Source organism: Pieris rapae, chromosome 14, assembly GCF_905147795.1.
Source record: "Pieris rapae chromosome 14, ilPieRapa1.1, whole genome shotgun sequence".
Classification (NCBI taxonomy): domain Eukaryota; kingdom Metazoa; phylum Arthropoda; class Insecta; order Lepidoptera; family Pieridae; genus Pieris; species Pieris rapae.
This window is the reverse complement of record NC_059522.1, coordinates 6,875,231-6,901,666: the sequence shown is the minus strand read 5'-3', so window position 1 is coordinate 6,901,666 and position 26,436 is coordinate 6,875,231. Positions and strand designations below refer to the sequence as shown.

General features: G+C 32.5%; 3 protein-coding genes across 6 annotated transcripts; 1 reads left to right on the top strand and 2 right to left on the bottom strand.

Annotated features, from left to right (window-relative positions):
* Positions 1–1,026: 1,026 nt before the first annotated feature.
* LOC110998609 (solute carrier organic anion transporter family member 1B2) lies at positions 1,027–19,756 on the bottom strand. 2 transcript variants are annotated; one of them, XM_022267325.2, is made up of 13 exons: positions 19,749–19,756; positions 11,561–11,617; positions 11,106–11,267; positions 9,924–10,091; positions 9,339–9,524; positions 8,082–8,276; positions 7,198–7,319; positions 6,301–6,390; positions 5,533–5,732; positions 4,274–4,387; positions 3,767–3,894; positions 2,883–3,023; positions 1,027–2,608 (listed from the first exon to the last, which is right to left on the bottom strand). In XM_022267325.2, the coding sequence occupies exons 2-13, from the start codon at positions 11,589–11,591 to the stop codon at positions 2,409–2,411; spliced, it is 1,737 nt and encodes a 578-aa protein (XP_022123017.2). In that variant the 5' UTR covers positions 11,592–11,617; positions 19,749–19,756; the 3' UTR covers positions 1,027–2,408. The 2 variants fall into 2 exon arrangements, with proteins under 2 accessions (XP_022123017.2, XP_022123016.2); XM_022267324.2 differs by lacking the exon at positions 19,749–19,756 and adding an exon at positions 14,646–14,729.
* Positions 19,757–22,163: 2,407 nt separating this feature from the next.
* On the bottom strand, positions 22,164–24,232 carry LOC110998612 (small VCP/p97-interacting protein). 2 transcript variants are annotated; one of them, XM_045631200.1, is made up of 3 exons: positions 24,088–24,232; positions 22,995–23,159; positions 22,164–22,550 (listed from the first exon to the last, which is right to left on the bottom strand). In XM_045631200.1, exons 1-3 carry the CDS (start codon positions 24,118–24,120, stop codon positions 22,536–22,538), a joined length of 213 nt encoding a protein of 70 aa, XP_045487156.1. In that variant the 5' UTR covers positions 24,121–24,232; the 3' UTR covers positions 22,164–22,535. The 2 variants fall into 2 exon arrangements, with proteins under 2 accessions (XP_045487156.1, XP_022123021.1); XM_022267329.2 differs by lacking the exon at positions 24,088–24,232 and adding an exon at positions 23,653–23,828.
* A 201-nt stretch (positions 24,233–24,433) lies between these two features.
* LOC110998610 (ATP synthase subunit b, mitochondrial) lies at positions 24,434–26,349 on the top strand. Of its 2 annotated transcripts, none has more exons than XM_022267326.2 (5): positions 24,434–24,594; positions 24,974–25,118; positions 25,248–25,446; positions 25,630–25,818; positions 26,066–26,349. In XM_022267326.2, exons 1-5 carry the CDS (start codon positions 24,567–24,569, stop codon positions 26,237–26,239), a joined length of 735 nt encoding a protein of 244 aa, XP_022123018.1. In that variant the 5' UTR covers positions 24,434–24,566; the 3' UTR covers positions 26,240–26,349. The 2 variants fall into 2 exon arrangements, with proteins under 2 accessions (XP_022123018.1, XP_022123019.1); XM_022267327.2 differs by having other exon boundaries at positions 24,451–24,594; positions 24,977–25,118.
* Positions 26,350–26,436: the final 87 nt, after the last annotated feature.

The following is a 26,436-nucleotide window of genomic DNA, read 5'->3' as shown; positions in this document are numbered from 1 at the left end:
ATATAAGTCTATCTTTTAAAACAGCCCACTGTATGATATGATCCTGCCCGCGAGATAATTTAAAAAATCCCAATTTAAAAAATATTACTATATTATTATTATATTGTGAAGTATGTATATTATACTGAAATACAAGAAGTGACCTTGGTAACCAACTTGTTATAAGTAAAATATAGGTTCATTAAAAAGTGTCAAAAGATATACTAGTGAATTGCTCGAGCCGCCAACTTGCTTTGTGAATTAAAATTACTAAGTACGTTTGTTTTGTTTTGTCAGCCTACCCGTTCGGAAAATAAATGTGTCGGATCAACGCTTGCATATGATCTCAATTATCGCTGTTCACATTTGTCGTATGTCGGGCTGCGCCACCGGCGCCTCACCTCCTGTGACTGGCTGTACTAAATATAAATTGTAAAGGTTTAATATCACCTGTTGAGGAAAGACTTGTTCTTTTTGAAATATTCCTAAAGTAAATCTTTCCCTCAGAAATCGGTGCATCTATTCTAATTTTAGCTGTCTTTCGTTCCTCCACGTACGACGTACGTATCACAACATAAGCTTCGTCGACGTGCGTCGTGTACAGAAGCCTCTTTTTGACTCCTGACCTCTTTAATGGCACCAGCCACCAACCACCAGCGGTCGTGGCCGACTATTGTGAACAAAGACGCTGACACACGATAAAATATCTTAGCGTTAAGTAGAATAATTCAACGTACTACGAGTGCCGTTTGTAAAATAGAAAGTGTTTCTTACAATTTTAAGATGTGTTAAACATATAGGTAGACCAAGGAAGAATAAAATAAGTTTTAGATTATAATTTTTTATATAAGTAACCATAAATATACCTGTAGTAGTTATTAATTATGATCTACATTAAAAGTAAAATAAATTATACATTAATGTTCCTATAAAAACTTCTATTTTAGAAACAAATCATGGATGTTAGAGGTTACTCTGGTTATTATTCAATCACTTAGGTATTTGGTCTCGTAAATTAATCATTACTACGATTGAAATTTCAAAAAAGAAATACACAAAAATATTAGCTACGTCTTTGGTAAAACACCAACCAACATTTACTGAGCAAGAAAGTCTTACTGTTAAGCTTAAATTATAAATATAATATATTTATAAAACTATATAGTTAACAAATTAAGTTCTATACTTTTAACAATAATCAATCGTCAAAAACTTTCTACTCAGAAAAAGTTCAGCGATTACTTTCGAATATAGTAGGTACATGCATAAATTTTCAAGTACATACAATTTAAATTCCGCAAATTCGGCTGTAATGATGTAGTAACACGTACATTAAATTTTTAGTCCGCTTTAAAAAAAAGTTAGTTAAAGTTTTAGTTAGGTTAGTTTATTAAATTAAAATATAAGGTCAATGCCAAATATTAATTGAATTATTATTAAAAATTAAACCTTAGCTAGAGAGACAAACTTTCATCGAGTTTTAAGGGAGACTAAAGGAAATGACGTCAGCTCACGCTTTGTCACGTAAAAATTCGTTTGATGTCACTGGGTCACGATTGTCAATTGTCAAAAGCTGACTTTTTCTCAAGCTGTCAAACAATTTATGAAATCGACAATTAAGAGATGAGAATTCTGATACCCGTTATAAATAATAAATCTTAATGGGAACTATGAGCTAAAAATTTTCCAAAATATTTTTATGACGGACTAATCTTTCGAATAAAGTTCCCAGATATTATTGCAATTTGTTTATACAATACTTAACTTATATAAAACTGAAATTATGAATACTTCACTCCTAAGTAGTCAATATTATTTAGATGATAAATAAATTATCACGCTTATCCTACTGGCTCTGCACCAAAGGAGCTTAAAAACCTTTGCCTTCGAAGTGAGACGCTTCCTGTAGTGAGAGTTGTCTCTTTTCCAATTTCATTTACAACAGGTGCTCCTCCAGACTGTCGATCCAGCAGTACCAAGCCGACCTACGGGTTTTCGAGCACTTAGCTTCCTAAACCGCCCGTTCTTGGCCCATGCGCTCAAGGTGCCCCAGCCAACGAAGCCTATATGTTGGGTATGGCTATTTTGAGATTGAATCTTTTAAAAGAGTTAATAGCCAAAATTATTTGGGATACTTTTGGACTCCATATGACCCATCCTATCTCCTTCTAGGGCGTAGGATTTGACGCAATATCTTGACATCCGCTTCCACTAGCTTCTGTTCTTCACAGCCGTATATCAAGACTAGTCGTATAATTATATAACTGTATAACTAAATAATGATAATTTAATTTTAAGCCAGTCAGAAATGAACTATATATGTACTTAACGAATAAGTATATAATTACAAAAAAATGTGTTCGTCATTTAATAATTATGTTAAAGTTGTTCAATCATCAACGAGATTAATGTAAGTATTACGAATAATTCTATTCTATATCAGTTCTTTCTCCGTTATCTTCGTTCCTATCCTCTGTTCGTTTGTTTTTTAATCGCAGGTATCCTATGGCTACGAAGTTTATAACTAACGCTATAAACACGAGCCCCGCACAGGTAAATCCGATAATATATGAGAATCTCTGTTCGTAAAGTTGGCATTTGTCACCTGTGTACCAACTGCATGTTTTCCCTGGAACAAATAATATTGTTAATCTCTTATTCTATTAAAATGCAATATTAAATGTTTAATATGGTGTTTAAGTTATAATTATCAGATGTTAAGTAATGAATTAAGCCTAATTGGCTTGCGTCAAATAACAGGTTTTTGGAGATATTTAAATTGAATTGAAAATATGAATATTTTCTAAGAAAAATAAGGAAATTCTTATAACTGCAATTGTAATAACACTGCTTTTTGCCGCCTCAATTTCCGAAGGATTATGTTGTAGAAAATTTATACTTACATGCAATAGAAAAGAAGATATTACTAGCACAGACATAAGAAACAGCTGCAATGACAGACCACATCATTCCCATGGCGATGGACTTATCTCGCGGGTCCACTGATTTGAGGATCACCATGCCTTGTGATTGGAACGCCAGCACTGAAACCGATAGTTTTGAAATAAGTATAGTATAAAAAACTCCGCTGTGCACGGGCAATCGAGACCCATAAGACCTTGAAAGATTATCTACCAAAACCCTCTCATGAAAACCCAACCGAAAATTCTGTAGCGTAGGTATTTTAGAGATGGACGTAGCATAGGAAATATAGTGTCGCTGATTTTTTGTTGGCATCATCAAGCTCTAAAACTCAATTTTTCCTACAACGTTAAGGCAAAGAGAAACTCCTTCGGCGGTCGTTTTTTCTCCGACTTACTTTGTATATCCGACTGTCACATGTATTTTAATTAATCGGCGTAATATAAAGACTATCACATTTAAAAATTAATAGATCCAAAAATTACAACCTCACAAACATAAACTTTATATTATATTAGTATAGTAAGAAATATCAAGCAAGTAATATAAAGGCAGAGGGTTTCAGGGTGGACGTTATTTATTATACCTACTCCTTTTAATAGTTTACTTAATGATATAAAAAAGGAAATTTCATTTATTTGAGCATACATTAGAAAATTGTCCATCTATAGAAGATTCATTCCAGGGCGATTTTCACTTTCAGAAAAACCATTAAACACTCCCCACAGATACAACACAATTTCGTAATGACCAATTTTTGGTACATATTTAGAGGCGTAGCGACATCTAGTATTCAGATTTATATCTAATTTGTAAATCGCCCAAATCGTATGGCTAGGTTTTTATATGCGACTTAAAAACTAACCTGACAAAATCATGATTGCTGCATAGGCTGTCATATGAAAATTATATCCAGTCTGACAGTTGAAATTACTGCAAGCACCCGGTGCCGCTTGCCCTGAAAGACCTGCGCAGCTGCAGTTGGAGTATACCCTGTAAAACATTGATTACCTTAGCTTATAGAGCTGGTAATAAAAGTGTAGAAGAGTAGCTGTAATAGGGTTAATTTAATAGGTTAGATTTATATTTTAGACACGTCATCAAAATTAAATTACGTTACCTTGTTACGACGAAAATAAAGTGTATATAATTTTTTTTATCGAAGTTAGAACTGCATTATTTCTCATTTCCGATGAAATATTTATTGTATTTATGACAATAGTTTATTTTACGATTTACTTTTACCGATAAACAATAAACATAATAATCGCTTTAACTTCATGCTCTTAACTTTACCACAAACAAACATATTATGTATATTAATAATATTATATACTGTGAATAAACCTATTTTTTTCTATAAAACACTTACAGTAAATTCTCAATTGTATAGGAACCTGTGCAGCCAGCCTCACATGGTGAAAGGTAGGTCGACATGGTGTCCACTACACATACAGGATTGTATTCATTCCATTTTGGCACGCAACTAGAATAAAGCAAAATCTTTAAACATTTATTGAAAAAATTGCAATTAAAAAAAAAGTAAAAACAATAAAGATTAATTCACAGGCTCTATGTCTGTACGTATATTTTTTCTGTGTTATAAAGTACTAGTAACCCGCCCCAGCTTCGCACGGGTGCAATGCTGATGAAAAGCCGGTTTTTTTTATGTATTGTTATTGCCGTCGCTGGAAAGCTCCGATAATTTACGCGTTCGATCGCTGCTAAATAAGCTGTAATGGGCTGTATAGATCTATATTAAACGAAGAATGTATTCAAGGTATTTAATTGGTTAAGGATTAATGCTGTATTGGTTAAAATCGCTTCAGCAGAAATTAGCCATTATTTGTCGTAAAAAGTAAATGACAAAAAAAGTTATTGTGGGTTATCCATAAGAGATATACATATACCATCACGGACTTTCCTGTAGACCTTTTCAATGTGTACAATACTTAGTACATTATTTTGATAAAACTCGTAGGGCCTATTGCCTGCGTTTGCAATGTAAGCGGAAAAAATGTAATTATTTATGACATCACATTAGAAACCTCAAAAATAACAGTACTTCTCCACTATTTAACGGATGTTATTATACATATAAACCTTCCTCTTGAATCTATTAAAAAAAAACCGCATCAAAATCCGTTGCGTAGTTTCAAAGATTTAAGTATACAAAGGGACATAGGGACAGAGAAAGCGACTTTGTTTTATATTATACTATGTAGTGATAGTGATTTGGCTTAATCATATCGTGTATTAATTTAGTACCATACCATAGTTACCATATTTTCTTCATATAGAGGTTAAGATTACGGAATAAGATACGGAAATCGGCCTTAGTGCTAAGTCTTGTTAATAAGTCTGATATGAATTCACGCTTTATATTCCGTGTGTCTCCTACACCTATTCTATATTAAAACTAGCAGTCGCACTTTTTACATAGAATATGTATAGAATTAAATAATGCTCACAAAGCAAAATAACAATGCAATCGTAAACTTTCCAACATAAAGATTATTTGTTTGACGGCCGATCATAAAACCCGGGCATAAGTAGTTACATATTACTGGATAATATTTTATTTATATCTACTTTTTACTGCAGAAGGTGGTTTTTCAGTTTCTTACTCACCCACACGACAAACTGCATTGGGGATGCGTGTATACATTGCTGTTTTCTAAGCCTGCCACGTGACCCTTTGTACAAGGCGGCACCACAACAATAAGTATATACATGATTGCAGCGATAAGTGTCATTTTAGAGATGTGCTTGAGGGCCCTGGGTATTTCGTAGTCAGTCCGTATTGGTGTCGAATATTTGACGCCAATGTACTGAAAAGTTTTTGAATGCAATTAAACAATTTTACACGAATTTGAAGAGGACCAATTCGACGTAGGGTCCTTCAAGAATCTTTTAAGATTTGGTACGCTCTTGCGTACCAAATCTTAAAAGGCCGGCAACGCACTCGCAAGCCCTCTGGCATTGAGAGTGTCCATGGGCGGCGGTGTCACTTAACATCAGGTGAGCCTCCTGCCTGTTCTATAAAAAAAAAACATTTATTTAATTTTATAATTTCTCTATTCTTTTTTATTTAAAGTTTTGCGACATAAATTATTTCTGTGATGAATTTACTTTGCAATAAACATAAGGAGGGCAACCGGGGCGGGGCGTCCACAAAAGTGGCGTCCCCACAATGGAGGCAAAAAAACAATAAAAAAAAATAATGGATAAACTCGACACTAAAATAATTTGACACCTCCACTTTGTTGTTGCCCGAATCCTCCAGAGCTCTTAATCCGGCATTGGCCACAAAAGGCATATTTGTTTAGAATAAAAATTTAGAATAAGAACTGAAGTGCCAAAAGTTAGGTTTGCGATATCTAAGAAAACTGTTCTCACCACCACACCAAGAATCGCACATAAATATCGAAAAAATTCCACATGATGATCGATTATGGTTGCATCCGAGGTGTCAATGTCGAAGTTTGTCTGAAATTGTAAATACTGTTTCAATTATTATGCTCGCGATAGTCAGATAAGTTAAATTTTCAAGATTCGATAAATTTCGCACTGCAACCCTATAGGGTCTGCGCGATTTAGGGATTAATTTCAATACAATTTTTGGTATCGTATGTACGCTACTGTATGATACAATATAATATTGGGAAAAAACAATACAGTAGCCAATAAATAAAAAAGTAATCTTATGAGTTCTCTTACAAGAAAATACTTATAATGTACATTTGTGGTTGTTTAAAAATTGAGTTATCTGTAATAATATTATGAACAAACTTATATTGTCCATCTACTGAACTTATTTTAAAAAGTTTTAGAATTCCACGTTGTTTGTGATTTTTTTAGGCGTCACATTAATTAATTAATTAATATGATAAAAAAATATTTAGTATTAAAAAATTTCATAGTAGTCAGATTTACAAAAAATCCTTATCGCTGCCTTACAATGATTGAGTTCTAGAGAAATGTCGTAGAACTTTATAATGCTTACAAATAGTCCCGTCCCCATGTCTAACTATTACATAAGCAATTGCGTGCCAAAGCCATGCGAAGCCGTAACTGACTGCTAGTTGAGTTAATAACGTAATTCAAAATAATTTTTTCAAAGTCAATAGCAAATAATAAAAAATATATGCCGAAAAAAATAACTTAGTGGTAATATTCTAAAATTACCAACAATATAACAAAAAAAAATGTGCAGATTTATCGCAAAATTACATTTTTTTACATACAAACATTCCGGCTGTATTATTACTGCTCCTATTAAAGCTGTTTACGAACCTTGACTATCTCTTCTTCGTTATACCCAAATCCCCAGAAGGCAGCAGCGATAAGCGCTACGGACAGCATTTGCGACATAGCGAGAACATTACACAGCACCCGAAACAAACTCCTGAAGAAACCTATTAACATGAAATTCATTTATTCATTGAAAGTGTGTGATCCAGTGGCGTAGCTAGGGGGGGGGGGGGGGCCGAGTGTAACCTTTTTTGGGGTGACACCCACCGGGTCTCTCAACTTTAAGAACAATGTACAAATAAAAAAATTAATCGCCACCATAAAAATTACATTTTCAGGGATTCCTCCACTAGCACTAGCTGAGTAGACATATGAAGAATTCGGGGATTCCCGCAACAGTGGGGAAGTCCCCGTTCCATACTCGCGTTATTTTAATAAATGTTCCATGTCCATATAAAACCTATTGCTCTTTACTTTCGATGGGTTGACACCGACAACTTCCGCACCTGGTGCATTTGCGCAAGACCCGCCTTAAAAAGTTTCAGGGGTATGTGGGACTCGACCCATACCAAATCTCTGTCTCTCTCTATTCTAATCAGAGACTGGGTGAACAATACCCACTAAAACACCTCGACAAGTACCTATAAGGCCGCGTTACAGAAGCTCCGGGGTCGCTGTCGCAATCTACCGGGACCTCAACGGCATCTTACACTGAAAACCCTTCGGTGCAGTTTACACTACATAGAGGAGGTAGGAGATGGGCATACATATCTTCTCCTATTTACTCCCCATCTTCTACCCCTAGGATTCGTCCTAAAGCACTCCTTCTGTGCCACCCAAGGTGTGATCCAATTTTTATATTTTTCAAAATAACAGATTTCATTGTAAAACGAACAAATAATTATTATTAAAACTATGTATAATACCTCTGTCTTCCATTGGAGGTGCTTTCGTTTCGATTTGATGCTCAGATGTTGGTACAACGAAATAAATTTTTGCTATATTTAGGAGCGTTGTTAGTGTTATAATGAGAATCTTTAGAAGGACGGACACCTCCACAATCATACTGAGCATCTTATAACCAAAAATAAGGGGTATCACTCGAGCAATAACAAGGAGTCCTGGAAAATAAACAAATAGTTTGAAACGCCAGCATAACATTTTTTTCCATTATTCTAGCTAAAGTATTTAGAATTCATTTATTAATTTATTGTCCATTGTTGTTGTGTTGTATACGTTTAATTGATTGTTGTGTTGTACTTTTAATAGTATGTGCAAAAAAATTAATCTAAAGATATTATATAAAACAAAGTTACACCACTTATAACTCAAGATCGGCTGGACCGATGTTAGTTATCTCTTTTTTAGTGGATTCTTTTCCGCTAGGTATACCAGAATAAATAATAAAATATCGGATTAGTTATTATCGAATAAGACTAAATAAATTAAATAATTTTACGAATGCAGCATGTGTGCCATCTGTTGACAAACCTACGTATCATTTTACATCGAATTCTTGACAGTCCAAGAAATAACGATCTTGAGGTAAATAAGGACATGCGTAACCAAGCTTTAATCTTGATCGAAGACTTCGAAAAAAATTTGTATGTCTATCAGAAAGTGCTTTATGATGCAGTATAGCATTATTGCCGCTACAGAGAAGATACCTTATGTGTAAAACTGCCATTTTACTTTCGCAATCGCAATAAAACATTTCTGTATTTGCAAAAAAAAGTAGTACAAGTATTAATGTTATTGAATTGAATCTTAATGAAATTTTAAATTAAGTTTAACTAAAGGTAACATTATTATTATCGTTACATGGTATCGTTATTATTAGACTAATAGTCGAACGAAGCGAAGAAACAAAGTTCGCCGGATCAGTTATTCATATAATAAATGTTTCTGTGCGTAAAAAAATCATTAATGAATGTATACACATAAATATATATATATATTTGCACTGTCGTGGTTGAGAAGCTGTTATTTAGAAGTCCTTTTACATATTAGGTATTTGAGGGGGAGAAGCAGAGGAGGACGGGGCTATGCGGGGCGCCCGTACCCGACGGCCGCCGCGGCCGACGCGTTACAATAGCGTCACGGTATCATCAGCAATACATATTAATCTAACCAGTGCTGAAACTTTGTACTAGTTTACTGTTATTAACACAATAATTTCATACCGAAGTCAACAGTAGTTCTCTTAGGATCTTGGTCGTCTGCGTAAGCTATGTAATGGCTCCATGTGGCCACCCTCGCTAGACAGAAGCATATTGCTACAAACACAGTCACGAACATCCGCACTGCTGTCCGCGCGGATAGACCAGCGAAGAGTATGTTTGTGTTGACACTTGGATTTTCGCAAAAATCTGTAAGATAAATTGATATTGATAATAGCGTAAGATAGTAATTGTAAATAAAAATCTGTAGAATATTTATTTTAATACTCCTCAGTAAACATTGTGAGCATCGCTTATCAGATAGTGGACTAAGTACATATACCAATTCTAGGCTTGTTTCAAATTATTTTTTTTCCTTATACGCATGTATTGAAAATCTTGTTGAATACATAAATTAAATTATTTTTTTATTGTAATAAAATTATTGTAGTTTTAAATATTAGTTCATCTTTAATAACTTACGTTAAATCCATGCTTTGCCCCAATATACGCAAATTTATTTAAATTACAATTAGTCGCAATATGTACGGAGTAAATTATTAATTCTAAATAGAGGTAATGTCGTGTTATATTAATTGAGTTCATTACCTGACTCCGTTAGTTTTACGGGTGATGGGATTGCAAACCAGCAAAAGGAAGCCAAGATGAAACCAATTGACCAGCCAAGCATCATTCTCTTCCGTGTCTTATATCCACACCATGCGACGAAAGGGCCCAGTAATGCCTCGAACATTGCGACGAATGATATCAGCAAATCTAAAGATTCATTTTTGCTTTCGATAAAAAAATAATATAAAAGAGATGTATAACATCAAACAACAACAGCCAACTACAACCCATCCCGTCTTCATATGAATTTAAATTAAAATTAAATACTAAATAAGTAATATAAAATTATCAACAGAAAATAAATCTGGCCTTTGCCATATATAGTTTCTCGATTATATTTTTCTTCAAAGCAATAGACAATCAACTTTCTACGTCTGACACATAGCGTCTGTTGTTAAGGCTTAGGCATGTGCAAAGCGAGTGTTAATTTAAATGGTTATATGTGCCATGGTTCACGCACGTCCTCTTGATTGTCGCACCAAGTCGCACCATTTCGCCAAAAGGGCATATAAGAAAAAAGTTAATTTGTAGATATAAGACGATTAATTTAAAAAAAGTTAAATGTTTTTACTTCAGTCTAGTTCGACAACATACAACACCTAAGGGTGCGTCCACATCTGGCGAATGTGCCGCGATTTGGACGCACCCTAAGACACTGCTGTTTCAATAATTAAATAGGCAAAAACAACGTGTTATTTACGTACCTAAGTTATGTTAATTTGGCTATTATTAAATAATAGGACAATAGAGAAAATTTTCGAATGAAATTTTCGAGTGAATATCTCAACGACAAAACAATAATTAAAAAATAGTTTAAAATTAATATAGTTTTCGTATTAGTTTTGGTCCTCTTATATTAATGAATAAATAAGAATTTTAAATATATTTTTTAATTCAGCGTGACCAACCTCAGTTTAATTATGTCTATAAGCTCTAACACAGTATAAATAGTTGACCCTTTGCTTTTCATGGACATTTTAATTATTGACTCTTGTATCGAGAATGTCCATGGGCGGCGGTATCACTTAATATCAGGTGAGCCTCCTGCCTGTTTGCCCCCTGTTCTATATAAAAAAAATCTAGAGGCTTATTAACTCAATAATAATATTTACCTTATAAATTGTGGAGACTATACCATATGTATCTCTTATTAATACTTACAAGGTGCATATGAAGGTAATAGACCCACTCTCAGATCTTGGCAGATAATCCTGTAAGCTGCAGTTTCCGCTATGGACATAGTTATTATGTTCCCAAATATAGGGTCCCGAACTTTGCTTGGGACAAACTCTGTCTTGTGCCATGACTGCACCTTTGATTTTGCTGGAAGCGTAAAATGTATGATCATTTTATGGCACAATTTGACCTTACGACATTTGTTATCTATCTGCATCAGACTCTTATCAATTTCAATAATATTATTACTATGTATTTCAATAATTAATTTGCGTCCAACTCTTATGAGTTTCTTTTAGTGACTTTTGACTAACAAACAAACGTAGAAAGCCGGAGTTTATATAAAATAAAACTTAAATCGTAACGATTTTGTGTAGAATAAAAAAAAAGTTTGATGATTTTAAATACAGTCATTTTTTATACAGAAAAAATACTAGTACCTTTATTCCACACAGTATTGAAACAGCCCATATTCCGTGAATCCAAATCAGTATGAACTAAAAAATTAGATCACTTGATTATCTTTTGACTGATAACACTTATCGAAAATGTATCGTTTGAAGTATAAAAACCATTTATTTTAACATGTCATCGCTCATGGAGTAATCGTAACCCGGGATTATATAAGGTTATTTAAATATCTAATCTAAACTTCTAAAAAATCTAGTACAGAGATGTATGTTGCGTTAAGAACTACTTCCGCATGTGAAAAATGTATTAGGGTTTTATTATACATAGAACAAGATTTTACTTAAAACAAAATTGCATGAACAAATCGGAATGCTTAAAATTTTCGTCGATTTTATTATATTTTTAGAATGTAGTCTTACATACAAAAACAATCTAGCGTAATGTAAAGCATTCTCAACCCCACACAAAATTTATTTTTATCAAAATCTTTCTAGCATATAAGTGCTTAATTACGAACACATGTACAGAAGATTTATATAATATCGATCGTTAATTAAATAATAATAATAATATAATAATAAAAGCCCTTTATTCGCTGACCATTTCGCTTAAATGCTATTCTTATCAACAGTAATATTCTTAAATCTAAATATAGCAAAAATAATATTTTTTCTTAAACGCTTTGGTCAGGTTGTCTGTCGACATAGGCCTCCCCCCCCATTTGTTTCCATTTTTCTCTATCCTTGGCAGACTTTTTCCATCGATCGATCGTTAATTAGTCTCTAGACAGAGATTCAATTAACTCCCTGATGTCAAATCAGAGAGTTAATTGAATCTCTACTTTACTGCGACATATATACCAGCTGTTTATTTGCTGTATAGATCAATAACCTAGATACCGACTGCAGCGGCATCTAGCGGACCGATTTGTGGATCTAAACCATCTATGTACAACAAATACAAGAAAATTTCAGCCGTTTAAAAGGTGTTCAGTGACATGCACACATACAATAGCGATAAAATTAGAAAACCCTTAAATAGCAGGTACAACGTATTTTATTTATGTATGTAGTTTTGTGTAGAGAATAAAAATGAATGGCTTAAAAAAATAATTCAAAAAATCATATGTGCAATTCACACGTAGAAGTGAAACCTTCAAAAACAAAGTTTTTATCATATTTAAATTAAACAATTTTCACTTTAAATGTATTTCATCTAAATGTATTAAACTTTTCATTAAAAACAGTATATTTTAATTATAAATTTTAATTTATAGGTTTAATATAAATCTTTAATTTGACAAAAACTAAAACAACGAAAGTTTTAAATTCGATTAAATGAAAAAGCGGCAGTAAAAAGAGGCTATATAATGCCTCCTATCTCATTTTCTCCCACGTTGAATCTTATAAATTTATGTTTCTGTCTCTTTTTACTGTCGTTTTTTCCATTGCATCCGGTTTTAAAAATTAGGATTCTAAAGAAACTTCTCTATCTGTCTCATTTTCTCTCAAGATAAATCTTATGAATATGTTTATGTCTCTTTTTACTGTCACTTTTTCCGTTGCATCCGGTTTTAAATCACATCTTTCAACCCATTACGGAAGCGTTGAAGTATAATGTAACGATGTTTTTTTACATATTACGATGCCGGACGGGGAATGAATTACGCGTTATAGTAAATAAAAAAAATTCGACTATAGCGTTCTTTATACCTCATAATGGTAACTTCTAGATTTAAAGAGTGACGTCACGAAGCGTTTTACTATTGAGTACAGAAAAACGTTACGACGCGTTACATGGGGGGGGGGGGACGGTCAACAATCTCCAAAACCGCATGAAAGCTAAATTTCACCAACATCGGCTTGATGGCTGGAAATCTTCCACGGTCCGTTTCACAAGGCATTTTCTTTTGCGAACTAGCGAACTGTGGAATCGACTACCGGCTGGGATCTTCTCTGAGAGATACAAAAATTTAAAGTTCGAGCGTACTCCTCCCTTAAAGGCCGGCAACACACCCACTAAAAATGGGTGTCTATGGGCTGCGGCGACTGTCTTTTTGGGCGTCCCGAAGGCTCGTTTGCCTTGTTTTATTATATAAAAAAATAGAACTTGCGTGACGTAATACCTGAACGCTCCCTATAATGAGTTATGATAACTGAGGTTTTAGGGCAAGGTTATGTGATTGCCGATTAGATACTATCTCTATACATATAATGGATACTTGTTATTTTATTTTTCATTATGTATTTAGCGAACTTTTCCATGTGAACAACTAAGATACACTGGATGTTAAATCAATGTATTTGTTTCTTATATTGAAATTCCATTTTTAATTTATATATCACCTCATCATTCTTAATTGCATTTCTAAATGGTTCAAATATATATTGGAGAGCCTTATCATTTCCCAGCTGTTTTAACACACTCCTTTAACTTATAACAATTGAAATTCTTTGTTGTAACGCATTATAAATAATATTTTATACAATATAAAATATAAACTTTTGATAGCATTAAATCAAAACATTTAAACTTTATCCTAATCTATATAATAAAATCGTTATTATAGTATATAGTAAACCACTGAAACGATCGAAATATTATAAAGTAATATATAAAAAAATAACCAATCCTTAATAGCGATTAAGTCATATTTATGAGCTCATTCGTATGTATAATTTTTGTTTAAATTTGATTTTAAAATTAATTTAAGTTTGATAAATGTATTACAAATAAATAATAATACCAAAAAGAAGTTTAGCGAACTTATTTCGTTAAACATCGAGAAATAAGCAACGAATTTTTAATAAAATGTAATTTAATAATGTTTCAGTGTGAATAAAATAAGATAGCAAAGCTTATACTTATTTATTCATTTATTGAGTTTACATCATACATTAGTCTAGGTCTACTGATTATTTTGCAAAATCTTTAAGTTTTACTAAAAAATACAATTAAAACATACCGTATATAAGATAAGCACGCAATAAAATTACCAGAAATTGTTGGTACTTAAAGCAGAAAAAAAATCAGCAAAAAAGCAATTTAGGAGCGAAAAAGGCACCCAACAATGCTTTCTCTAAACTTACTACCATAAAACACTAAACTACTTACCATAAAATACTACAAAACTCTCAGACCACTGATAAACCAGTGCTCACAATTTACGTATCACAGTAGGTTTATGTATATATTCTCATCGTATCTCGAGAATATATACGTAGTTATATAGACTAGATATATCGAGATTACAGAAGCTGTGATAATTTTGCGATTCTCATACAACAACTAATGAAAAAATTGACACGTATATCTCTTGCAAGGAGTAAATAGATAAGACATACTCCAAATTAAATATAGCAAATTTTCTTTATGTACATAAATATAATGGAATTTAGTTTGGTAATGTTAAAAATCATATATTTGAAGAGATTTAATCATCTATTTAAGGTTTTTTTTCGTCAGTAGCCTTAAGTAACATTTACATGGCTGTGAGCCTGTGATTCTTTTCTGAAGTCAGATACCATGATAATTTAAAAATTTATATAGCAAATTCAGATTTAAAGTTTCTTTTAAATTGGTTTTGTGAACAAAATTATTCGGGTATATATTTATTTTTATTTAAAAAGCACCCACATTCAACACGATAAATTACATGAACATGAATTCGCGTTCGTTGACATTAAATAGAATAATTTATTGGGAATATGTGAAATAAGAAGGATGAAGGAATCGAACAACATCAAGAATACTAGTCTGGCTATAAGTTTGAGTAAGAATTTGGAACACCTATAATGTATATGATTATTAAAAACTTTTTTCGATTTTACGCCATTTCACATATTTTTTCGTGTTAATCATCTAAATGGTATGAAAATAAATAGGAATAGGATTGCAGTCATGCACCTTGCACATTCCCAGATCGAACAATAGGTTACCTAAAGGTAGACAGAGTGACTGTAATGGACCGGTGGTGGGAAATATAAAAGCGCCAATGGCAGTGTATAATTCACTTGTTAGGAGCCACTGGGAATGTAACTCTATCATTTGGGCCCTACAAGAAAAAAAATCTCTAATGGTGGAGCGTATTCAAAATAAATTTACGAGATAGATTTACATGAGGTTGTATGGAATGTACCCATTTTATCCAGTAATGTATCCAAGTTTGTTTGTCTTGGGCATGGTATGATATAACAAGTTAGAGGTAAGGAGGGATCTTTCTATCTCATTATATTTTTTTTAAGGTCCTTAAAAAAATTAATAGGTAAAGTACATATATAATGCAAAAATCTTGGACAGACTGGGGCTGAGTGTGCCGCTCTCTAGATCGCTTACCACACTCGGCGTGGTAAGCGATCTCAATTGGTGATAGTGCCTCGGGCGCGTCCGAACTTACTTAGAGAAGCACCATTTACGCGTGTCTTGCGCACCCTAAATATTATTGAGTGTGAGACAAATGTATTTAGTGGCACACTGGATAAATTCACAAGAATTGCATTATTTATAATTAGTTACAAAATGGTTTAGGTTTTAAGTTTTTACTTTTTATGTTTTCTATTGTATGAGTATTAAGTTACGGTAGAAATAGGAAATAAATAAATAAAATGTTCGTATATCGTACTATCAACAGATACAAGAACACTTCGTCTGTCGAAGAGCTGAAGAAATCAGGGGGCCGCGTGTTAGAATTACAAGGTAAGCAAAAAACCTTATCGGGGGAGATGAAGATTCCCGCTAGCATCCTGTCGTGTATTTATTAAGACCTGACAAACTCGGTGCATATGGATAAAAACGACTTCTATCACGATACGCAGGTGAAAAGCACAGAAATTACCTCTTTACCGATGACAAAATTTTCACGATTGAAGAACGCTTCAATGAGCAAAATAATAAGTGCAATTCTTAAGAAGATGCTCAAGTCGTCATCCTGCGTCAGTCATAGCTTCGTGAAGCGAGTCTTATCGAGGAGTGAAAACAACAATTTGGATGTACAAAACTGTATCTTGATACAACTATCAAGATACAGTTTTGTAACAGTGCGTAAATCATAATATCATCAATTGTGCCAAACGTATTAAAGGTATGTATTAAAGCCATACGTAAAGAAAAATATTGTTTTAATTGTTATAGATCTAGACTATAATATATATATATATATATATATATATATATATATATATATGTTACAGTCACAGTGATTAAATAGATATTATACATAATGACTGGTCATTATATATAATAACCTTAACAGTACCTACTTGTTTTATTACATTATCCAAGTCTTTGAAGATATTATATAAAATTGCTAGTTAATGTGATTAATTCCGTGTCAATTATCACTTGATCTAAATTGAGTAGACATTATAAATAATGGCTAGATAATATACATAATATCCAGATTAATTACTTTGGCTGTAACATATATATATATGCAGGTATAAATTTTAATAATATTACATTACTTCATTTAAAAATGCATTTTTATTTGTTATAGAACATAGATTGACTTGGTTTAACATGTCACAATTAAAGGGGGACTTTCAGAATTACACGGCGTCGGATTTATAGTTAAAAAAATTTCTTTATAAAGAGAAGTAAAAACGTAAAGCTAAACATCGAGAATAGTGGAAGCTCTTAAAGGAGGCCTACGTACGGCCTAAGGATAAGCTGTAAAACAGAAATTAACCGGCTTGCCGATTAATTATAAGTGTGTACTTCATATTTATTACTGGTATAAGTATTTTCAGCAAAAAAAATTACTGAAGGATACAATCGCTATACAATCACTTCACTTTATCATGCAAGTTTATAGAAGATGACTAATAAATAAACCTAGAATTTTTTTGATAAGAGAATGGAACTACAAGATAACGAAAAGCTATCAGAACGGTGACAAAATTGGAAAATAGACTACATTTTCACTTCAAACATTAATTAAAAGGTAAACCATTTAATCAATAAACTATTCCTTGTTATACTGAATCGAATCATTAAACACATTTTAATAGTTAATTTACGAAAGATGTTTAATATAGGAAAAAAATTGACTTTGTCTTTGCTTATTCGATGCATCAAATTATACGCAAATTACTATTATTTTATTTAAAGTTTATTGAAATTGTTTAATTTTATTTTAACTGTTATCTGTAACATATATAGATTATATTATCTAGATATTACATATTGTTTACATTACATTTGTATTTATTAGTTTCAAAGTTAAAACTACTTAAATAAATAATATGTGTTTCACATCCTATGATATAGTTAGATTACAGAAGCTGTAATAAATAAATATTGTCAGCTTTATCAGATGTACTCACTCAGACTGAAGTGTATCTTAGTCACCGAGCATGGTTTTATGAGTCATTTTTCGTTTTGATTATTAGGTAACTACTTAAATATACTTCAGAAGCATTTCTATGTATCGTTTTAGAACATGGTCATATTTCTTCTATAGCTTATTTTAACTAAGAAAAACTACTACTTTTTCGTACAACTGTATAAGAAACTACTATAAAATAGCAGTTTTCCAAATAAGGGAATTTGTTTTGGCCTTTATAAGCAGTTCTCAGTAAGCTTTTACATGAAAATATATCCCACAGATATAGGTATAACCTACATAGGATTGATATTTTAACTGTCTCCATTCCGTATCTTACTTTAACTAATAGCTTTGATAAGTATCTTCACGATAGTTGACGGTATATATTAGGTCCTTACATATGAAATTGGCGTTTTGTATGGGAGGAACAAAAAAACGAACTGTTTCCGCAGCTTAGTGCTGAAACGACTCGAAGGGTGAATGATGTGTATGGCGGTCATGTTGCAAAATAAAAAAAGTTACTTGTAAGCGTTTGGTGGTCTAGTGCCGGTGTTGTTCATTGCAGTTTTCTCAAATCTGGCCAGACTATTACGGCTGGCTATCGGCTATCTATTGTCAGTAATTGCAAACCAGGATGGAAAAGCTAGCGGCTAAACAACCTAGGCTGGTCAATCGCTCGACGCCGCTACTTCATGACAACGCTAGACCATACACTGAACAACAAACGGCTACCAAATTAGAAGAGCTTCAATTGGAATGTCTAAGACATCCTCCGTACTCCCCGGACCTTGCTCTAACAGATTACCGAAAATTGGACATCTTCTTGCAAGGGAAAAAATTTAACTCTGATGGCGCAGTCCAAATCACCTTTTACCACACCACAGATTTTATTTGATTCCCGTCCGACTGTTTTTTTTAGTAAAGGGATATAAGGGCTATGAGATGGCAAAATTGCATAGAAAACAATGGTTCATTCTTGATTAAGTAAATATATTTATTAAAAAATATTTGTCTTTTTGTTCCTCCCATACAAAACGCCAATTTTATATGTAAAGAACTAATAATATAATAATCTAAGCATAATACAGCATCAAAACTATGAGCGACGCTATTTATTTATTACAATTGAATTGAATTTGAATAAAATGAAAAGGTATGCTTTTCGGTCGTATTACTACTGTTATCATAGCTACATATAACCATATTAAACATATTATTTGTACATTTCAGAGATTAATGAAGACAGACTTAGTCGTACGTCGTACAAAACGTATAGAGCCAAGATCCGATGAGAGAAGTTTTCATCTAAATAAAGATGACAAAAACAAAGTAATTTTTGTATAAGATTTTGGTATAGTTCAACGTAGTGCTGATGTCGAAAATACAAAAACTATGTTAAGTTTTTGTATTTGGTAGCAATTGTTAAGGAGTTTTGAAGTACCTTTTACGTTTCAGTACACTCTTTTCTTTGCTTTTTTGTGCTGATGTTTAAATTTTCACTTTGCCTAGAGTAATGCCAAGCTCTAGTAAGTTCTTGGTCAGTGTAGGGTTATATTTCTCCTAGGCTAATAATTTACTAATTAAATCTTAAAAAGTTAAAAAATTAAAAAAAATGTCAGAGCAGTCGTTCAGTTTAATTTTTATTCAAATTTCGTAAGAAAAGTAAGTTTCTTTTAATATTTTAATTTATATAATGTGGAAAATCGTTTAAAACTAATTAAAAATTGACCTTCGAATTTTCTATAGCTATTCGTTTTTATATTTAAGTCGATAGGAAACATTTATGGTTCTAGTGTGTGTTCATGGTAATTAGTCTAATAATTTTTAACTATTTGCGCCCTATAAATGGTCAAATACGTAAACACGGCCTGAGCGCTTAATATAACACTTACCAGAATAATGTTTTGTCCACAAAGTTATTAGTGACTGCAATCCTGTCACAAAATTGTTTCTTCAACTATTTGTGCAAAACAGTAGGTAACTATTATGCGATTAGAACGTATTAAAAAATATACATGCGTTCATAACAAGGCGAACTAACCAAATGTTTTTTCAAGGTGGCTGTTTTCAATTATATGTTACTTTCTTCAAAGATAATAAATTTCGATTAACAACGAAGATAATTAGGTAACAATACCTCTATCGGCATTGTAATAGTCACACGTGTCCTACATGTAGCTGGCTAGCAAGCTAAAGAGTCGTTTATTTGACCGCGCTAATCTCAGAAAGGATGGCTTTGCATTCCATTATTTTTGTTAGCTGTTGGATAGTCCATTTATCGAGGTAGGCAAATTAAAGAGAAGTGTGAGTGTGAAAGATATTAATGTTTAAAAAGTTTTAAAGAAAGCGTCACATGTCAATTGACTCTATCCACTTTTTAATGATAATCTTTTTATACATACCAAACAATGTTGTTAATAATAAAAGTACAGTTTTATTTTTACTACGACACTCACGACAATTCATATTCCTTAAAAATCTTATACTTCTACCTAGGTACTTACATTAAGCCCTTACATATGAAATTGGCGTGTATGGAAGGAACAAAAGTAGTTCCTTTTGAAATATCTATAATATGTGCATATTTAAATACTCAAAGCGAATATTGCTATCTATACACTCTTGCCATCTTAAAGGCTGATCCCTTTACTAAAAAAAATATTTGGACGGTAACCAATAAAATCTTTGGAGGCAGTCTGATGTGCATTGTGCAGTGTGTGGTCTAGCATTGTCGTGAACCTCCGACCCTTCAGTCAAGCTTCCGAAGATACTGGCAGTGTTCCCTTTTTGAATAGCTAGACTAATTCTTTGCCGGAGTGAGCTGCCAGCTCTTCGGTCTTCTGTAATGTCGACTAACTTTTCTCCCTAAAAAGCCTTATAGCGCTAGAACCAAGGGTCTCGACACTGACTGGGACAGAATCATATTCGGAGCCTAGTAATTTTTATTTTAATAACTTAGCTTATCTGCTTTTGTGGACAATTATATTGAATTGTGAATAAAAATTGCTTATTATATATATGTTTATTATTGCCAGGTGCAGTGTCTGTGAGAGTAGCAGAAAATTGGATTAAGTGTTTTCGATCCGGGAATTTTGATGTCGAAGATGCACGTCGCTATGGTCACCCTATTACGGATGAAATGTATGCTATTTTTGAAGAAGTGGAGCAAGTTCGACATATGAGTAGTTACGACGTAGCTGAAGAACTGAATATTGACCACAAAACAGTTTTGGCGTATTTGAAGCTCGATATTTGGGTACCTCACCAGCTCACTGAAAGAAACCTAATGAACCGTGTACTCATTTCTGATTCTTTATTACGAAATCCTTTATAATGAAACCGAACCATTTTTGAAGAATCTGATAACTGGTGATGAAAAGTCAATTACGTACGACAAGTATGTGCGAAAACGGTCGTGGTCAAAGGCCGTTCAGGCTACACAGACTGTGGTGATGCTGTTTGTGTGGTGGGGTTATTACCAGGCAGGACCATCGATTCTGAACAACTGTTGAGATTAAAGCAAGAAGTTAGAAAGTGGCCGGAATTAATCAACAGAAGGGTTGTGGCTTTTCATCATGATAACACTGCGCTGTATCGTCCTGCGTCCTTGCACCTTCAGATTTCCAACTGTTCGGTCTCTGCAGAATTCTTTAGGCAGTGTCAGATAAATATCACGAGAGGACTGCAAAGGCCAATTGTCACAGTATTTTGATCAGAAGTCCCAAAACTCAAGTAGCAATGGGATTATTTTAGGTAGGGAAGCTACATCATGAGCACACCCCACATACACACCATCAGGTGTGTATGTCTATCATACCTACCAACACTTTTACACCATCACACAACACAACCAAATTAGGCTTAGTTAACTAAAATGAATCACAATTAGTTACATGTATTGAATACTTTTTGTTTGTTTTTTGTAAATCTTTCTGTAGTAAAATGTATGATGTATTCCATCTTTGGCTATTTTTTCTGTGTATTTGTTTGTAATTATATATAATTTATGTTAGCTGTAGGATTACGAAATAAATAAACTATTGTAAAATCTTCTGAATTTTTTTAAAAAAGCGAAGAAACTTTTTCCCCAACCTATTATTTGTTCACGGTAATTTATAAGTAGATTGAGTTGTTTCTTGCACCAAATTATAAAATTATATAAATTTTTAAAGTTTATTTTAAAATTTCATCCAAATTCCTATGTCGATGTTTTCCTTCGTCGTTCGAGCGAATGTTAAATGCGCACATAGAAGCAACGTCAAACAAGCCACCAAAACTCACTGTTCAACAAGAAATAAAAAAACCTCTTATTTTAATACTTTATTGAACAACACTTTAATAAAATCAAAGCTGTGACATACATAACACATCTCATAGCATATATTACATTATTCTTATCTTATAGACATTCATATTTTATAACTAGAAATATAAATTATGTATTACAGAATATATTTCAATAAATTATTCACCATAATATACACAAAAGCTAATAGGTATAAATGTTGTGGGGTGTATAGAATAGCATCGAAAAATTGGTCATGGCATAGGCATAGACTATTGTATAGATATATAGAAAATATATTGATACAGATACCATATTAATGATACCAAGCTTAATTTTTGTATTTATATTTTTCATTTGGGTTCACACTGCTAGGCCCACTTTGGGCCTTATCTCAGTCAGCTGACCACTGAAAAAAAAGGAGTAAATGACTTATTATGCTTAGGTATGTTTGAAGTTGTACCATGAATGAAAGGAAAGAAAATACTTGATGGTCCACCAACTTAATAATTCTTCTTGGGTTTCAAAATAAAAATTATTTTATTTCATCAGAATATTTTATAAATATATAAGTTAATAAGCATTATAGATGAAATTGTGTCTTGGTTTGAACAAATGGGTGGTAAGGTTTCCTGTCAGTCATTGATATTTACAAATCCTACATTTTCAACCATTGTAATCATTCTCTATGACTTAGTAATACAATAATCAAAATACTTATAACAAAGTAGCAACTCCTTACTCTACCTGTAGTGAGAAGTATCAATAAAAATCACAGGATTTACTAAAGCTATTCTAATTCATGCCTACAAAATATTTTTATAAATATATTGAATTCCTCTTGTAGATTTACCTTTAAAGTAGCTCCACCCTGCTTTTGTAACTCTTGTTCTCTTTGTTCCATCTCTTCAGATCGTTGTTGCATTCGTTTCACTCTATTTGGATCTTTGACACCCCTTGCCTCTTCTTGAACACGACGACGTTCAGCTGCTTCTACTTGTTGACGACGTCGTGTTTCCTATCAGTATATTTATATAAATGCAAACAAATTATGTTGTATAAAAATAAGATTTAATGTTAAATAAGTACAGGAGCTGTCCAAATGCAGGGACTGGGTTTTTGGGATTAAATATGCAAATTGTAACTAAACTAAAAACAAACTTTGGGCATCTAATTACTCTGTACTTACAACTTATTTGCAGCCAATAATTTCAGAAGCTATAGGTCTTGTTTATTATCTTAAAATACAGTTAATTAAAAGAAACCATTAAAAAAATTGTGGTAAATAGTATGCTATCTTGAATAGCCAAACATGCTTCTTCATACTTTATCAAATCGTGCATTAAAATAATAAGGTATATAGAAAAATATTGATCAAGTGTAGTAACATTTACTTGTTCTCGTAAATTAATTATGGATTACATATGAGCTTTTTATGTTGCGCAAAGTTTAGAAAGAATAATTATTAACACACTTAAATTTTATTTTGAGTGAGTTAGGAATACACTTACTGTATCTGGAGTCAATACATCTGATGCTGAGGGTTTGCAACAGGATGTAATTAGCCCCATATTGAGAAAAACAATATAAATTTTCCACTTCTTAGAATTCTATACTGAAAATATTCGTACTGCATCGTTCATTAAATTTTTTATTTGTACCGAATAATCATCTGACATCTAAATAAATTAATAAACGTCAAGGTGTCAACAGAGTAGCCGTATTGACATGGCGACGTGTTATTAAACAAAAACAAGGTGTCACTAATTAAAAAAAAAACAAATATAATAAGTTTGTATTATTTTCCCGTGCAAACCTTAGGCAATTTCCATACATCGTAGGATAGGACATAACTTACAAAATATTTATTAAATTACCTAAAGTATGTGTAAAATAAAAAATATACACATTGTAATCATTGGAAATAATCTAATTTATTAACTAACCATCATCTTCATAATATTGTTCATATTTGCCATTCTGTATCAATTTGCACGATTTAAACTGTGACAAGAAATAAAATTATACGCTAGAATTTATTTGCCGTTAAGATTTTGTTGCAAAATCATCCGTAAAATGGTGGCAAAACTCAAATGATCGATATTTTAGTCAGCGCAAGCTATTGCTAGCTATAAAAAATTAAATTAAAATCAAAATAATTTATATATTAAATAAAAATAGTAAATACTTTTGATATTAAAATTGTTTATATCTCATAATTAAAGCATGACCCATACTATATTGGCTGGATTTGAAACCATATTATAATATTTTTTCTTTTTAATCTGTGATCCGTTTACGGTTACCAGTTATCGCTTGGAAATTGGAATTTGGAACATCTCTATTCTCTAACGCAAAGTACTTTATAGTTTATTGAGGAGACTGTCGGAAAAATTCAAATTATTTGAAAATTAGGCTTACAAATATGTTATCTCGCGTGGCTTTGCGTTCAGGTATGATTTATATTAAACTATTAATTACAAAAACATAACACATCGACAGAAAAATAATATTAACCTTGTTGCGCAGGTTTATGTAATCGTTTGACAAGACCCTACCTAGTGTTTTAGATTATTCTTTTTTTGAAAATTCTATTAGAAAACAAAGATGATATATAGAAATCATTATTTGTAATTTTTAAATTAGTACGATTATGTGCATGAATCGAATAATATTTCTTTTATTATTCGAATCATGATATTAACCTTTATCTCATAATGAGACTATATGCAGTACTCCCTGTAAGATTTTTTCTTATCTGCCTTAGACACTCGTTCGAGTAACAGAAGTATAAAGTTGTTTTTTTGTTAACCCTTAATCTTTTAATTTCAGTAGTGGCCCGGCAGTCAGCCCCCACAGCCCTTGTAGCTCGAACTTCCACCACTGATGCTTGTGGAGTACGAGATGAAAAGAACTTTCCTAGACCTGTAAGAGGTGAACCTGGCAAAGTTAGGCTTGGTTTCATCCCAGAAGAATGGTGTGTATTCTATTCAGTTTTTACATTAAGAAAGTGTAACAATTTTCCTTCACCTTTCAAAAGTTACTCTAATATAAACAGAATTGGAAATATATGGAAATAAAACTGTATTTTTCATTAACATTTCAGGTTTCAATTCTTTCATTCAAAAACGGGAGTGACAGGACCATACACATTCGGCGCTGGTCTGGTAACATACCTGCTCAGCAAAGAAATCTATGTAATGGAACATGAATACTATACTGGTCTTTCTATTTTTGTTATGGTCTATTATGCTACCACTAAGTTTGGCCCTAAAGTTGCATCTTGGCTGGACAAGGAAGTTGATGTAAGTGTTAATAATTCTATTTTTCGAACTATAGTGTCTATAACAAATATTTTAAAAGAATATGGTTGAAGATAGAAAATTACAAAATTTATAAATAAAATATTACTTTTTCAATGCATTATACAATAATATTACCTTATTGAATTATATTATTTTTAAACACATAATAAATTATGTTTTTAGCAAATAGAAACTGACCTTAACCAAGGAAGAGTAGAAACCATAAAATCACTGGAAGAGGGTATTGCAACAGAAAAGGATGCTCAATGGCGCGCCCAAGGCCAGGAACTGCTTATTCAGGCTAAGAAAGAAAATGTACTTCTACAGCTAGAAGCTGCTTACCGTGAACGCCTTATGAATACCTACCAGGAGGTAATAGGAAATTTACTTTTTCAATATATTTTTCAGAAATTTTAATGATCCTTGATGATCCCTGATGAAGTAAATCTTATCAGGGCTGCAGGAAATCTTGCTATAAACTTGGGAATGCTACCCATGTTTTAAAATTTCCTTATTATTTGGTTTCTTATTTCCAACACCATTTCAAAAAATATTCAACAAGCAGTGTAATCAATTCAGTACCAATATATATAAATGAAATATTTAATTATCCAATCAGGTCAAGAAACGACTGGACTTCCAACTTGAGAAGGCAGCACTTGAACGCCGCTTTGAACAGAAGCATCTTGTTGACTGGGTTATCACCAATGTCAATAAGGCTATTACTCCTGATCAAGAGAAACAGACCTTGGACCGCTGCATTGCTGATCTAGCAGCTATGGCTCACAAGTGAACATTCTAGATTTCACAAAATTTTAAATTATTCTGCCTTTAGAATTCATGTACATTCTACAACACCTAGAATTATGTATAAATTATGTTAATAAATGCTGTATCGTGATAGTTTCTTTTTTGTTAGTTTTCTACACCCTCCAAAATTATGCTACTGTCAGCAATCAGTTACTAATATATACATAATAAATTGTAAAT

What these genes read in the sequence shown, in the direction of transcription:
- LOC110998609 (XM_022267325.2), bottom strand. Translation starts at nt 11,591, where the DNA reads ATGGGCTGTTTCAATACTGTGTGGAATAAAG. An exon ending in CGTAAAACTAACGGAGTCAG is followed by an intron (nt 9,525 to 9,923) that starts GTAATGAACTCA and finishes TTTATCTTACAG; the next exon opens with ATTTTTGCGAAAATCCAAGT. An exon ending in TATCTTCTTTTCTATTGCAT is followed by an intron (nt 2,609 to 2,882) that starts GTAAGTATAAAT and finishes TATTTGTTCCAG; the next exon opens with GGAAAACATGCAGTTGGTAC.
- LOC110998610 (XM_022267326.2), top strand. Translation starts at nt 24,567, where the DNA reads ATGTTATCTCGCGTGGCTTTGCGTTCAG. An exon ending in GGTTTCATCCCAGAAGAATG is followed by an intron (nt 25,119 to 25,247) that starts GTGTGTATTCTA and finishes TTAACATTTCAG; the next exon opens with GTTTCAATTCTTTCATTCAA. An exon ending in TTATGAATACCTACCAGGAG is followed by an intron (nt 25,819 to 26,065) that starts GTAATAGGAAAT and finishes TTATCCAATCAG; the next exon opens with GTCAAGAAACGACTGGACTT.
- LOC110998612 (XM_022267329.2), bottom strand. Translation starts at nt 23,712, where the DNA reads ATGGGGCTAATTACATCCTGTTGCAAACCCTCAGCATCAGATGTATTG. An exon ending in ATGTATTGACTCCAGATACA is followed by an intron (nt 23,160 to 23,652) that starts GTAAGTGTATTC and finishes ATATACTGATAG; the next exon opens with GAAACACGACGTCGTCAACA.